The sequence below is a fragment of the Clarias gariepinus genome, chromosome 10 (genome assembly GCF_024256425.1).
Source record: "Clarias gariepinus isolate MV-2021 ecotype Netherlands chromosome 10, CGAR_prim_01v2, whole genome shotgun sequence".
Classification (NCBI taxonomy): domain Eukaryota; kingdom Metazoa; phylum Chordata; class Actinopteri; order Siluriformes; family Clariidae; genus Clarias; species Clarias gariepinus.
The window spans coordinates 26,071,962-26,084,679 of NC_071109.1; the positions used below are offsets into that span (position 1 = coordinate 26,071,962).

The 12,718-nt window shown below is 38.9% G+C and overlaps 1 protein-coding gene across 1 annotated transcript in view; it reads right to left on the reverse strand.

Annotated features, from left to right (window-relative positions):
- Positions 1-7,460, reverse strand: part of adam19b (ADAM metallopeptidase domain 19b) — a 35,961-nt gene extending 28,501 nt beyond the window's left edge. Inside the window, exons 1-3 of the mRNA XM_053506511.1 lie at positions 7,166-7,460; positions 6,931-7,028; positions 6,327-6,397 (exon numbers count right to left, since the gene is read on the reverse strand). Coding sequence (XP_053362486.1) covers positions 6,327-6,397; positions 6,931-7,028; positions 7,166-7,289 — 293 coding nt within the window. The 5' untranslated portion in view covers positions 7,290-7,460. The remainder of the gene's footprint in view (positions 1-6,326; positions 6,398-6,930; positions 7,029-7,165) is intronic.
- Between the last annotated feature and the right edge of the window lie 5,258 nt (positions 7,461-12,718).

The window sequence follows — 12,718 nt, forward strand, 5'->3', positions numbered from 1 at the left end:
TGGAATAATTATAAAGGTCTTAACTAAAACAACATGCATGAGGAATCACAAAGGAGTTTTCACTTTCTACAATGGGAAAGTACTCTAAATAGTTACTTTTATCACGCTTTCAGTAATTTTCAAAAAACAGTAATTTTGTAATGTAATAAGCTACTTTAAAAAGTAACGTCCCTCAACACTGCTCATAGGTAATACTTTCTATAGCCTGTGTCCAGACGAATGTACATGTAAATATCTGGAACCCTACTGTATAACCGGAAAATGCAAATCCGCTTCCTATCATCTGTCTGTCTCTGGGTCTCCATATGATTTACATGTTTATGACTTGTTCTTTTGATGTACAGGACTAACATGACACCAGGCACTGGGCCAAAAGCTTAAATATGCTCTCTGATAATAAACAGAGAAATTCCGACACATCATGTGTGCATGTGTTTACCCCTCTCCCTCGATTCGTAGCTGGCTGAGGTTCAGCGGATGCACCAAGCTATAATTCTTCCTTAAATACTTTTAAAACCTTTACAGTCTATATAATTATTGATGTCATCTTGGTCTATCTTGTTTAAAATTACCGTATTAATAATAGTTTTTCACTATAAATTTCATTCATTATGAACATCTGTATGTAAAAAAAACAACAATTTTTTTTTTTATTGTAATTATTTTCTAATGTCTTCTAAATTAGCAACGTGATCAGACTTGGATTAGACATTAAATCAGGCACTAATATAATAAGGATAGTGCATATCAATATGATATTGTAAATTATAAAGGTAAGGCCAAAAACAACAACAAAAGAAGAGAGAGACCAGTCTTCTACGCTTCTTTTTCATTAGCATTCTTTTCTAGCCTGCTAAGTTTAATTATAATATTTTCACTGTAGCAGTTTGTAACCATATGTAGTCCTTTAATATCAAAAAAGTGATGTCGTCTTTTTGATGTCGGTAACAATGTTATTATGCAGAGGTGTGAATTGTTTTCTCAGCAGGGGGCTCACACACCTCCCCTTCCCCTTCACCATGCTCACCAAAAGCCAAACACAAGACACATTCACACAGACATCATGCTATGATGTTGCAAAAAAGACTCAATATGCCACCTTCACTGGTTTTTGGTAATTTAAACCAAAGCCAGCAATCCGGTGCTAAGCCGCCTCAGTGTGTGCTTTAAAGCAGCAGGCCGAAAATCAGAATAAGAAGAGATGTGATGTGTAACACAACAGCATCTAGTGTGATCTGCTGTATAATATATGCATCAGAAATATACTGAATCTTTCAAACCAATAATAGCACGATGAAGGCACAATGCTCTCACTTTCAACAGGCTAGGTGAAATATAGTTAGACATAGAAACCCAACAGTGTCCTGACATCTCTTCAGCAAAGATCAAATTACTCATCATAAACAGTGGTGGTTAGGATTGTCGTCTGGCACCTCCAGGGTCGAGGGTTCGATTCCCCCTTCGGGGTATGTGTGCATAGAGTTTGCATGTTCTTACTGTGCTTGGTTTCCGTCCAAAGATATGCATATTAGGCCTAACTGCTTTTCCCAAATTGACCAAAGTGTGTGTATGAATATTGATGGAAGGTCCTACCACAGATGTAAGGTTAGGAATAAATACAGCGTTCACCACTGGCCTCCACGATCCCTAGTTAGATTCCAGAAGTGACTAGATGGATGGATAGAGATAGACATAAACACTTTCTCCAGTTTTCCTGTCCTTTTACCAGTTTATACTTTTCTGCTTTTACCTGATATGGTACTTGAACACAATAGGATTAAGTACATCAATGGAAGTATTGTGGTCAGAACGGTTTCCGTTATGCTGTAAAATCTCGTATATCATGTCCCTGTGTTTTCCATTCCATGTTGTGAAGACCTACATGTCCTTCTGTTCTGCTCCCTCCCCTTCCTCTCCATCAAAGATCTGAGTCAGCACAGCCCAGCTTGGCAAGCGACCAAATGGGCTCCTTTGAGCTATCGTCTGCCTGAACTGACTGGCCACGCATTCATTAGGCTAAAGGCCTGGAGACGCTGACAGTATTCAGACACACACACAAACACACACACTGACTGAGACAGATCTGGCTTGGATAACATCCACTAACTACAGATGCCTGAATATTTACCGCTGCTTCTTTCTATTTTGGACGAGTCCACCCCATTGTACACTAGAAATACTGTAGCTTTGGGGGAAAATGGTAATGTATAAAAGTTGACCGGTGTAAAAGGACATTTGTGCAACCTGGACGAACATGGCACTTTCAAAATCCATTTGAGGTAATTTCCTTACACATGAGTCATCTTGCAAGAAATCAACAAATTACACAACCTTTAAAAGTTCCTGATAATCTGGTACAGTAGTGTTTTAGTCACTTTATTAGACACATGATTTTAACATTTTATTCCTACAGTAGGACTGAGAACATGTCTCTCATTTAGAACGGATGATGTCTGGCCTGTTGAGGTAATTCCCTAGGCTTTAAGTAATAAATTCAATTATCATAGATAACCCTATCTTACATAGATATAGAGAGGACATTAGAGAAGAAAGGAAGAGGTGGGATGGCAAGGGGAGATGGAACGCAGAGAGAGACACTGAAGATGAAAGAGAGAGAGAAAGAGACCGAGAGTGGTAATGGCGAGGGGTAAAGGAAAAAAACGTGCTAAGGACAAAAATGAAATGAATAAGACGAACAGTCTCTAGCTGCAATGGACAGGGTGTTAGAGGAATCTGTGCAACAGCCTTTTTCACATGGCATTGGGTGGTTATTTAAAATGGACACAGCACTAGCAGTGAGAAGTTAATGATTTAATGGATCAAAGGGTCGCTATCATGAAGCAGTTTTTTATCAGTTCACAGGACCGCCTTTGAAGACAAGCGAGTGATATGGACAGGGACATGTTTCCAAAGACCATTATTAGAAACCAAGAACAAGCGCATTTATGTAATTTCCCTTTATTTCAGCAACAAAGCCATGATGTAACCCAAGTTGCCTAACAGCAATATGTTGTCTGTGTGAATTCTTCTGAAATAACTGATAGATCGTTAAATAAATGAGTTTCATAGAAAAGCATGTCCAATCATACAGCAAATTTTAGACTCTAGTTTCTGTAGAGTACAACCGTTCTGTACAGCTTACACGCATACGGGTGTGGATTGCAAAAAAACCTGAAGGATGTTTCTCACGAAGGATCTTGCCGCAGATCTGAAGCAACGTTGAAACTGTTGTTGGATCACATCATTCCTTCTCACTGCCATTTCATTTTCACAATATGTGCCATGGCAATATTGCTTTTTGTAATACTGTTAATTAAACTGCCTTGATTATAAAAGGTTCAGATAAGAACCTGACATGACAGAATAGAGACTGCAATTACAGTGGTGTGAAAAACTATTTGCCCCCTTCCTGATTTCTTATTCTTTTGCATGTTTGTTACACTTAAATGTTTCTGCTCATCAAAAACCGTTAACTATTAGTCAAAGATAACATAATTGAACACAAAATGCAGTTTTTAAATGAAGATTATGTTATTAAGGGAGAAAAAAAACTCCAAATCTACATGGCCCTGTGTGAAAAAGTAATTGCCCCCCTTGTTAAAAAATAACTTAACTGTGGTTTATCACAGTTAAAAGTATAATTTCTGTAGTCACCCCCAGGCCTGATTACTGCCACACCTGTTTCAATCAAAAAATCACTTAAATAGGAGCTACCTGACACAGAGAAGTAGACCAAAAGCACCTCAAAAGCTAGACATTATGCCAAGATCCAAAGAAATTCAGAAAAAAATGAGAACAAAAGTAATTGAGATCTATCAGTCTGGTACAGGTTATAAAGCCATTTCCAAAGCCTTGGGACTCCAGCGAACCACAGTGAGAGCCATCATCCACAAATGGCAAAAACATGGAACAGTGGTGAACCTTCCCAGGAGTGGCCAGCCGACCAAAATTACCCCAAGAGCGCAGAGACAACTCATCCGAGAGGCCACAAAAGACCCCAGGACAACAACTAAAGAACTGCAGGCCTCACTTGCCTCAATTAAGGTCAGTGTTCACGACTCCACCAAAAGAAAGAGACTGGGCAAAAACGGCCTGCATGGCAGATTTCCAAGGCGCAAACCACTTAAGCAAAAAGAACATCAAGGCTCGTCTCAATTTTGCTAAAAAACATCTCAGTGATTGCCAAGACTTTTGGGAAAATACCTTGTGGACCGACGAGACAAAAGTTGAACTTTTTGGAAGGTGCGTGTCCCGTTACATCTGGCGTAAAAGTAACACAGCATTTCAGAAAAAGAACACCATACCAACAGTAAAATATGGGGGTGGTAGTGTGATGGTCTGGGGTTGTTTTGCTGCTTCAGGACCTGGATGGCTTGCTGTGATAGATGGAACCATGAATTCTACTGTCTACCAAAAAATCCTGAAGGAGAATGTCCGGCCATCTGTTCGTCAACTCAAGCTGAAGCGATCTTGGGTGCTGCAGCAGGACAATGACCCAAAACACACCAGCAAATCCACCTCTGAATGGCTGAATAAAAACAAAATGAAGACTTTGGAGTGGCCCAGTCAAAGTCCTGACCTGAATCCTATTGAGATGTTGTGGCATGACCTTAAAAAGGCGGTTCATGCTAGAAAACTCTCAAATAAAGCTGAATTACAACAATTCTGCAAAGATGAGTGGGCCAAAATTCCTCCAGAGCGCTGTAAAAGACTCGTTGCAAGTTATCGCAAACACTTGATTGCAGTTATTGCTGCTAAGGGTGGCCCAATCAGTTATTAGGTTCAGGGGGCAATTACTTTTTCACACAGGGCCATGTAAGTTTGGATTTTTTTTCTCCCTAAATAATAAAAACCATCATTTAAAAACTGCATTTTGTGTTTACTTGTGTTATCTTTGACTAATATTTAAATGTGTTTGATGATCAGAAACATTTAAGTGTAACAAACATGCAAAAGAATAAGAAATCAGGAAGGGGGCAAATAGTTTTTCACACCACTGTACATTTTTAACATGTAACCAAAAACAGTTCTTTTATGGTTATGAATATGACAGTTTGATTATATTGGGTACATAGTGGTGCTTCTGCAGTTTGAGCCACTTAATACCACTTCTGACTAGCACTATAGACTAATAAACACATGCTTTTTGGTTTCAGGTTCAAACATTCAGTTTAAACAATCCATGTTAGATCAGATTGGGTAAATAAAATTATCTCAGATTTCTGACCTAATATCTCTAGCCCTAGTGGTTAGCACTATCGCGTTGCACCTCCGATTTCTGAATCGGATCTGTGTGCATGTTCACCCTGTGCTTGGTGGGTTTCCTCCGAGGACTCCGGTTTCCTCTCACAGTCCAAAGACATGCAGATTAGACTAACTGGCGTTCCCAAATTGCCCGTGGTTTGTGTGTCCTGCAATGGATTGGCACCCGGTTCAGGGTGTATCTCACTTTGTGCCATAAGTCTTCTTGGAAAGGTTCCAAGCTCCCCATGACCCTTTACACAGGATAAATCAAAACAGACGATGAGATGATGAATGTCTTTAGCCCTACACTAGTGGCGGTTCATATTTAAAAGACAAGAGTCTCTTTCACTTTTCTACAATATACACAAATACCTTGGAACCTCCAGCTGATGACTCCTAGAAGTTTAAGCACTTTACTGAGCTTTTATAGGCTCAGGTGGTTATAACAATGTGCATTGCTCTAGGATGTGTGTTTGTTCCCTGGATTGAAGCAGTAGTTGCTATTCCCCCTAAGGGATCCACAGTCAGACGCTATGGAGTCACTCTGTAAATGGAGCTTCACTCCTCTATCTCTATCTGCTAATGATGAGACTTGGGCTAATCAGATAAAGCTCAGAGCTGTAGGGGGTTTCAGCATCACCAGAGGCAACAGATTCAACACTTAGCAATGGATCACTCACGCCACCCAGAACAATGGGAGCATTTATCTATTAAAAGGTTTTGACAGAGCTGGAAAATAAAAAGTCTGTTCTCCTTCCACTGTATCCTGCTGATCATCAAAGAGCCTCGAGCAGCCTTAAACTTAATGGGATAACATGTGACACCATATGCTTGACTTCCTGAGTCCCTGAGCTAAGCAGGATCAGGTGTCAGTCTCCTATGGTTCTTCGCACAATGTAAACACTCCAACAGCACACAGACAACTGCTCAGCTCTAATCCGGCCCCGAGTCGTGTATTTATAGACAGAGATAGTAGTACTTTACGATAATAAAGTGCACAAGTAAAGCTGGTGCATGCAGTAAAGACAAGCTCAAACAGAATGAAGTAAAAGCTGAAGCACACACAGAGAGCAGTCACTCACTGATTCCTCTGTAGTTGTAGGATCAGCTCCGTTCCCTCTGCGGTAATCTTGATGTCTGCCTCTGGAGGATGCTGAAGATGTACGAAATCACTGGCATTATTAACCATGACAATAGTCAAAATCTCTACATGCAGTATTTCTTTAATATCACTTTTAAATTCATGCCCCTGTCTATGAGAAACAACTCAACCTGGTCACATTTGTCATGGCATAATCTGTATCATAAAAAGTTAGAGGTAGGGGCACGGTTACTGCTTTCGCAAAATTAAAACGCATTGGCCTTATGTGTTACATTTATGCAAATGATTGGTCTTGATATTGGCATTGCTGATATATAGTTTGTATTTCAAGATAAATACTCTTTGATGCAATATATTATTACATATGCGAATAGATATACATATGCGAATAAGCTAAGTGTGATTAGAACTTCAGCAGAACAACAACAACTACTACTACTTATAATAATAATAATAATAATAATGTTATTAGGGTTGCAATTATGAATGTAAGGATCTCTTCAGAATTTCCTCATGCATTCCCATTCATTCATTCATTCCTTTTTAGCATTTCAATTTTTTATTATTATTATTATTATGTTCACCTCCATGTGTGTATGAGCGTCTCTTTTGCTTCTGGGGTTCATCCACTGTGGATAAGTCACCTCATACTTTTCCAAACCGCTCAGCACGCCCGCGTGCGCTGATCAACACAATCACACACACACACACACACACAATGCATCTCTTAAAGCGGACACTCCACATAAATCCCTGAAGTGCTCAATATGCATGACTACGGCAGATTCGGTTGCACTCCGTGCTACACCGAGCACTTACCCGGGTTGTGGCAGAAAAAAGCGCATTGTAAAAGGAGAAAGAAAGAAACGGTGAAAGAGCGCGCGCTGTGTAGCGGTGATGTCGCGCGAAACAAGCGGTCCTCCACGCGCACGCGCCTCGCCATCCTGACCGGTGATACCGCAGATCCACGGAGACTGCAGTCAGCACGAGCGTGCTCACACACACACACACACACACGCGGGGTCAGTTATCTGCCTCTAACCTTAGCCATGCTTTATATGTTTCATGTGCAATCCGGTAAAAGCAGCGCGCGCATCTCCTTCTGCCTTTTAGAACAGCGCGAGCCGCCCCCGCCCTCCTTCTCCTCCTGTGTGTGTGTGTGTCTCTCTCTCTCTCTCTCACACACACATACACACACACCCCACACACACACCACAGCGCTTGCCATGCAATGCCATTCATAAAGAGAAAGCTACAGACATTCATAGTATGAATATTAATAATAATAATAATAATAATAATATATTTATATTCCTGCTTAAATATCTTTTTCACTTCATAGCATTATTTACTCCGTAGTAACTATATTATATAATATTTACTGCATTTATATATACTGTAGTCAGTGAACCAGGAACCGATTCCAGGAGACTCCAATCCATCACACACACACACACACACACGCACACACAATGGGCAATTTAAGAACGCCGTATAGTAACCTAATCTGCATGTCTTTGGACTGTGGGAGAAAACTGGAGTAGCCGGAGAAAACCCACCAAGTTCAGGGAGAAGGTGCAAACTCGACCCTTTAAACCCACAACCCTGGAGGTGCTAGGCCACAGTCCTAACAAATACACCACCATGCCACCGTGCAATGTACTTATTTTAACCTGTAAATTGCATGATGCCAATATTTGCACTGATGTATACACACTACTGTACTATTTGCACTTCTGGTACATATTAAACCCTATACGTTTGTTCGTTTGTTCATTTGCTTGTTCGTTCGTTCGTTCTATCTATCTATCTATATATCTATCTATCTATCTATCTATCTATCTATCTATCTATCTATCTATCTATCTATCTATTTGCCTGTCTGTCTGTCTGTCTGTCTACACACCAGCATGATGGCTATTTCTATATTATCACTTCCTTACTGCTTCTGGTTTTAACCCACTGCCCAGGTTACTGTCTATGTGGAGTTCTCTCTGTTCAGCTGGGTAAATTTCTCTTGGGCTCTCCTTTTTCCTTTAGACCATCAAGGTAGGAAAAATGTCTATAAAAATTTGCCCCTAGGTATATTGTAAATGAGTGCAAGAATATGTGTGTGCATTGTGCGGTGCAATGGACTGTGTTCTGTCCAGGCTTAAACTTTCCTTGTGTCGAATGTAGTTACTTTTTCTTGCAACATCCAGTTTGAATTTTAATTTAATAAAATGTAATTATAGCGAATAAAAATAATTATAGTTTGGAGTAAATATTTAAAGGCCTTTCTAGGTATAGGACACATAACAATTGCAGTCAGTACCTTATATTTCATGTTCATAAGCAGGATAGAAATATGGTCTTTTAGTTATCTATTGGAAGCGGCCTTTTCCTAGGGAAGAATGATTGTATGACATTTTTTTACAGAAAAAAGCCCAACTATTTAGAGCACAAGTTTTCATTTAATTTAGATCTCTGGATATTATCCTTGGGTCAAAATAATACAAAAATACATACACACACTGACTTTTTTATTCACTGAGGCCTGAAATGTCTTTCTATTTGCCAAGCCCAAGGCTTCTCAACTTCCTGTATGTGATCATGATTGCCTACAGCTTCTCATATAAACATAAAAAGGGTTTGTTTGACAGCACTTAATGGATTGAGCAGCATACAGTACAGTGGCATGGTCCAATGAGCTCAGTGCAGATCTGAGAAAATGGATGGTCATTTTTTGAGTTGTAAGTTTTTTTTATTTATTTTTAAACTATACAGAAAAAACACAAGAAAACACAACAAAAGAGAACACAAAACCAAACCCCCATACCCCCCACACCAGACAAACATAAGGATGCTATTACAATCAGATGTCCATAAAAAAATTAAAATAAAATAAAATAATAATAATAAGTAATCTACTCCACACCCTTCATTTACAGTACAATATTATCTACGTTCATGCCCTCAGCAAAAGTTTAGAAAGACTGCCAAATATTACAAAATGTGCCAGTAGACCCTCTAACTGTATACCTCATTTTCTCCAGTTTAAGGCAGTACATCACTTCCCTTATCCAGCGGCTAAATGTTGGTGGATCAGAGTCTTTCTATTTAGTCAAAATTAATCTCCTAGCCAAAAGGGAGCAAAAGGCCAATATTTTAATTTTCCTTTGGTTAAAACTAATGTTCTCTGGGGGCACACCAAACAATGCAATAAATGAAGTTGGCTCTACTATCTCTCCAAATACTCCAGGAAAAGTATATTACTTAATTACCTATATATATTAATGTAATATTGGTCCAGAACATGTAGAGTCTTGGGCAAGTCCAGTACATATGCAGCAGAGTTGCAGGAGCCTGCCTGCATCTGTCACATGTGTTGTCTATATCAGTTTTATTCTTAGAAAGTATGACTTTTGACCAACGCAGACGATGCACAATCTTAAATTGTATTACAGCATGTCTTAGCAAATGGATGATGAGAAAATTCCCTGTATTATTTTGTGCCAGATTTCCTCTGAAATTGGTTCATCTAAATCTGTCTCCTATTTATTTCTGAATAAGTCTAAGGGTGTTGAATCATACATATTGAGTAATTCATAGATCTTGCATATAGTTTGTTTTTGGACTGACTTACATTCAAATATTGAATCTAATAAAGAAAGTGAAGGGCATGATGGGAAATTATTAGAATTCAATGCCACAAAGTTCCGAAGCTGCAAGTACCTATAAAAATGTGATTTGGGAATGTCGTATTTCTGTACCAACTGTTCGAAGGATACAAAATTTCCAGCAATATAAAGTTCAGACAATGAGACCAAACCCTTTCTAGCCCAAACTTTAAAAGCATCATCCATCATAGATGGAACCAACATGTAATTTTTAGCAATTGGGGCAGCCTGCGGTAACTCTTTAAGGGAAAACGATTGTCTGAATTGGTTCCAGATTTTAACTGAATGTATAACAACTGGATTAGAGGTCAAACTAGAGATTGGTTGAATAAGTGGTATTTTAGAACACAATAATGTGGTATTTTAGAACACACTATTAGAGAATTGGGCCTCTCTGAGGCCCCCCCAGAATTGTCAGAACAGAGCTAGAGCATGGTCATTTTATACAAGTCAGGAATGTCCCGTGTTATCTAAACAATTCAGATTCCGAGTGAGTTAAAATCATTGCTTGTAAGTACTAGTTATTGGGTGGTGTAGTCATTATGCAAATGTCTAAAAAAAGACCCAAACTGTCAGCTGAGAGGAAATTGGCTCAGATGTTCAGGAACAACCCAGGAACCTCCAAGGCACAGGCCTGCTATGAGCTGGAAGCGGCTGGAACATCAGCGTCATCATCCACACCTTCATGTTTGACTGAAGGTTGCAGCTGACAATGTGGATGAAAAAACAACAACAAAAAAAACCTTCTAGAGAAAAGTTTTGTCCATAAATATGTTTGGAGGAATAAAGGTCAGACATTCTCAATTGCTTTGGGGCTGAAACTGCAGCCAGGGGAACTGGTGCATTGCACAAAGTTTATGGAATAATAAAGACAGAGGACTAACTCAGAATTCTTTAGCAGAATCACAAACTACCAGCTAGACAGTTGAAACTTGGACGCAATTGTGTGTTCCAACATGACATATAAATCAGGCCAACTTAAAGCTTTTGGAGCCTAAACACTATATAAAAGTTATCAACAATTTTTAAAAGTCAGGTCTGTGCAAGGAAACTATCACAGTTAATTAAGCGCTACCAATTCTGCTAAGAAAAGTGATCAAATATCCAACCAAATTTCTGCCAGAAATTTGTTCAGGGCCACCAAATGCATCTATTAAAATTGAGACTTGCTAAGTCATATTCAACCAAAAAATATTAGGCTATGTATTATTATTATTTTTTTTATAATGCCCTTTGAAGACTCTTTAAGCACTGAAATATGAATATAGAGTAACATAACCAAGTTTGAATTATCAGTACCTAAATAACATTGGACTAGTTTTTAATACTGCCTTACCTGTAATGACCTAAAATGGGCTGGTGCCTAAAGTGCAAAATTCTAATATACCAACCACTGATTTGATATCAACATGTGGACTTCATAGCTGCAAATCAGAAATAAAGATTTAATGCCAGGATTCGACATGACTTAAGGGTTTCTACAGTACCCAAAAAAGGGCAATGCCACAGCCTTCTTATTACCCTCGCATCATTTAAATCATTTACCCCTGTATGTCAAGCACTGTTGTGACAACTGTATAATTTATTACTAATAGTTGAAAATGGAAACTCAAAGAGCTAAAACATTCAAACCTTATCTGGCTCTTTTCTATCTGACAGCTGAACGACAGATTTGGAGATAAGAATTATATTTCAAACAACTGTAACTGCAAACCCGCATGAGAGACCACACATTTCCAGTTCAGAGTGTATTGTGTTCAAACTGTTTATAAGTCCACATTTATGACTTACAAAGTTTTCCACTTGGAAGTGGGACAAGGCCACTGGCATCACCCTCCTACCCTGAGTGGGATTTCCCAAACGGTAAATGCTGGCAGTACTCAATTCCTTTCCCGAAAATTTTGGTAGGGTTAAAAAACACAATAAACACTTTATTAAAAAAAATAGTCCATGTGTCACAGATGTACCAAGTGCTACAAGGAAGCTGCCAATCAACATTTGGCTCCCGAGGTCCCACCTACCTTTTAGAAACAGAACCTCATTTATTTCATCTCTGATGCACTCATGATGAGCAGAGCTGCTGAGGCTGCAGAGACTATCAGTGAGAACACAATGCTCTACAGTCAGCTGAACTATGGACTGACTCCTGATCAATAGTTGGTGGTTAATCCTAATCAGATGAAAGACACTGTAATGCACACTCAGCCACAAGCTGACAGGTGATTGTAGATGTGTGGGGGAGGAATGAATGGGGTTCAGAACCTGTTTCATTTAATGATGTGAATTGACGTTAAAGGTGGAGTCAGTAATAAGTCAGAATAGGTTTTGTAATAATTTAAAGCAATGCAGCTAAGGGGAACAAAAAAGTCTTATTTCTTATTTTTAAAGAAGCTGGATTGTCGGTCAGTCGATCTTAAAATGCCCATTTCTACTGTACAAAATTATAGTTCAATAAAACAAAACAAAAAGGCTTAAACAAGTCACAATGAGGTTGACCTGGGCCTCCTTATACATATTAACATAATTATAATAACAATTATAATAATGCTGGTTAAAGATCTGTCGAGATCCCGAACATCACTCTCATTCTGTGACTAGGCAAGAAAAATCAACAAAATATGAATAAAGTAATTGCTAAATCTTACTCGCTCAAAAAACATATGGTGCATACATTTATCATGAAATTATTTGTTTCTGCCTGTACACCAGTCAG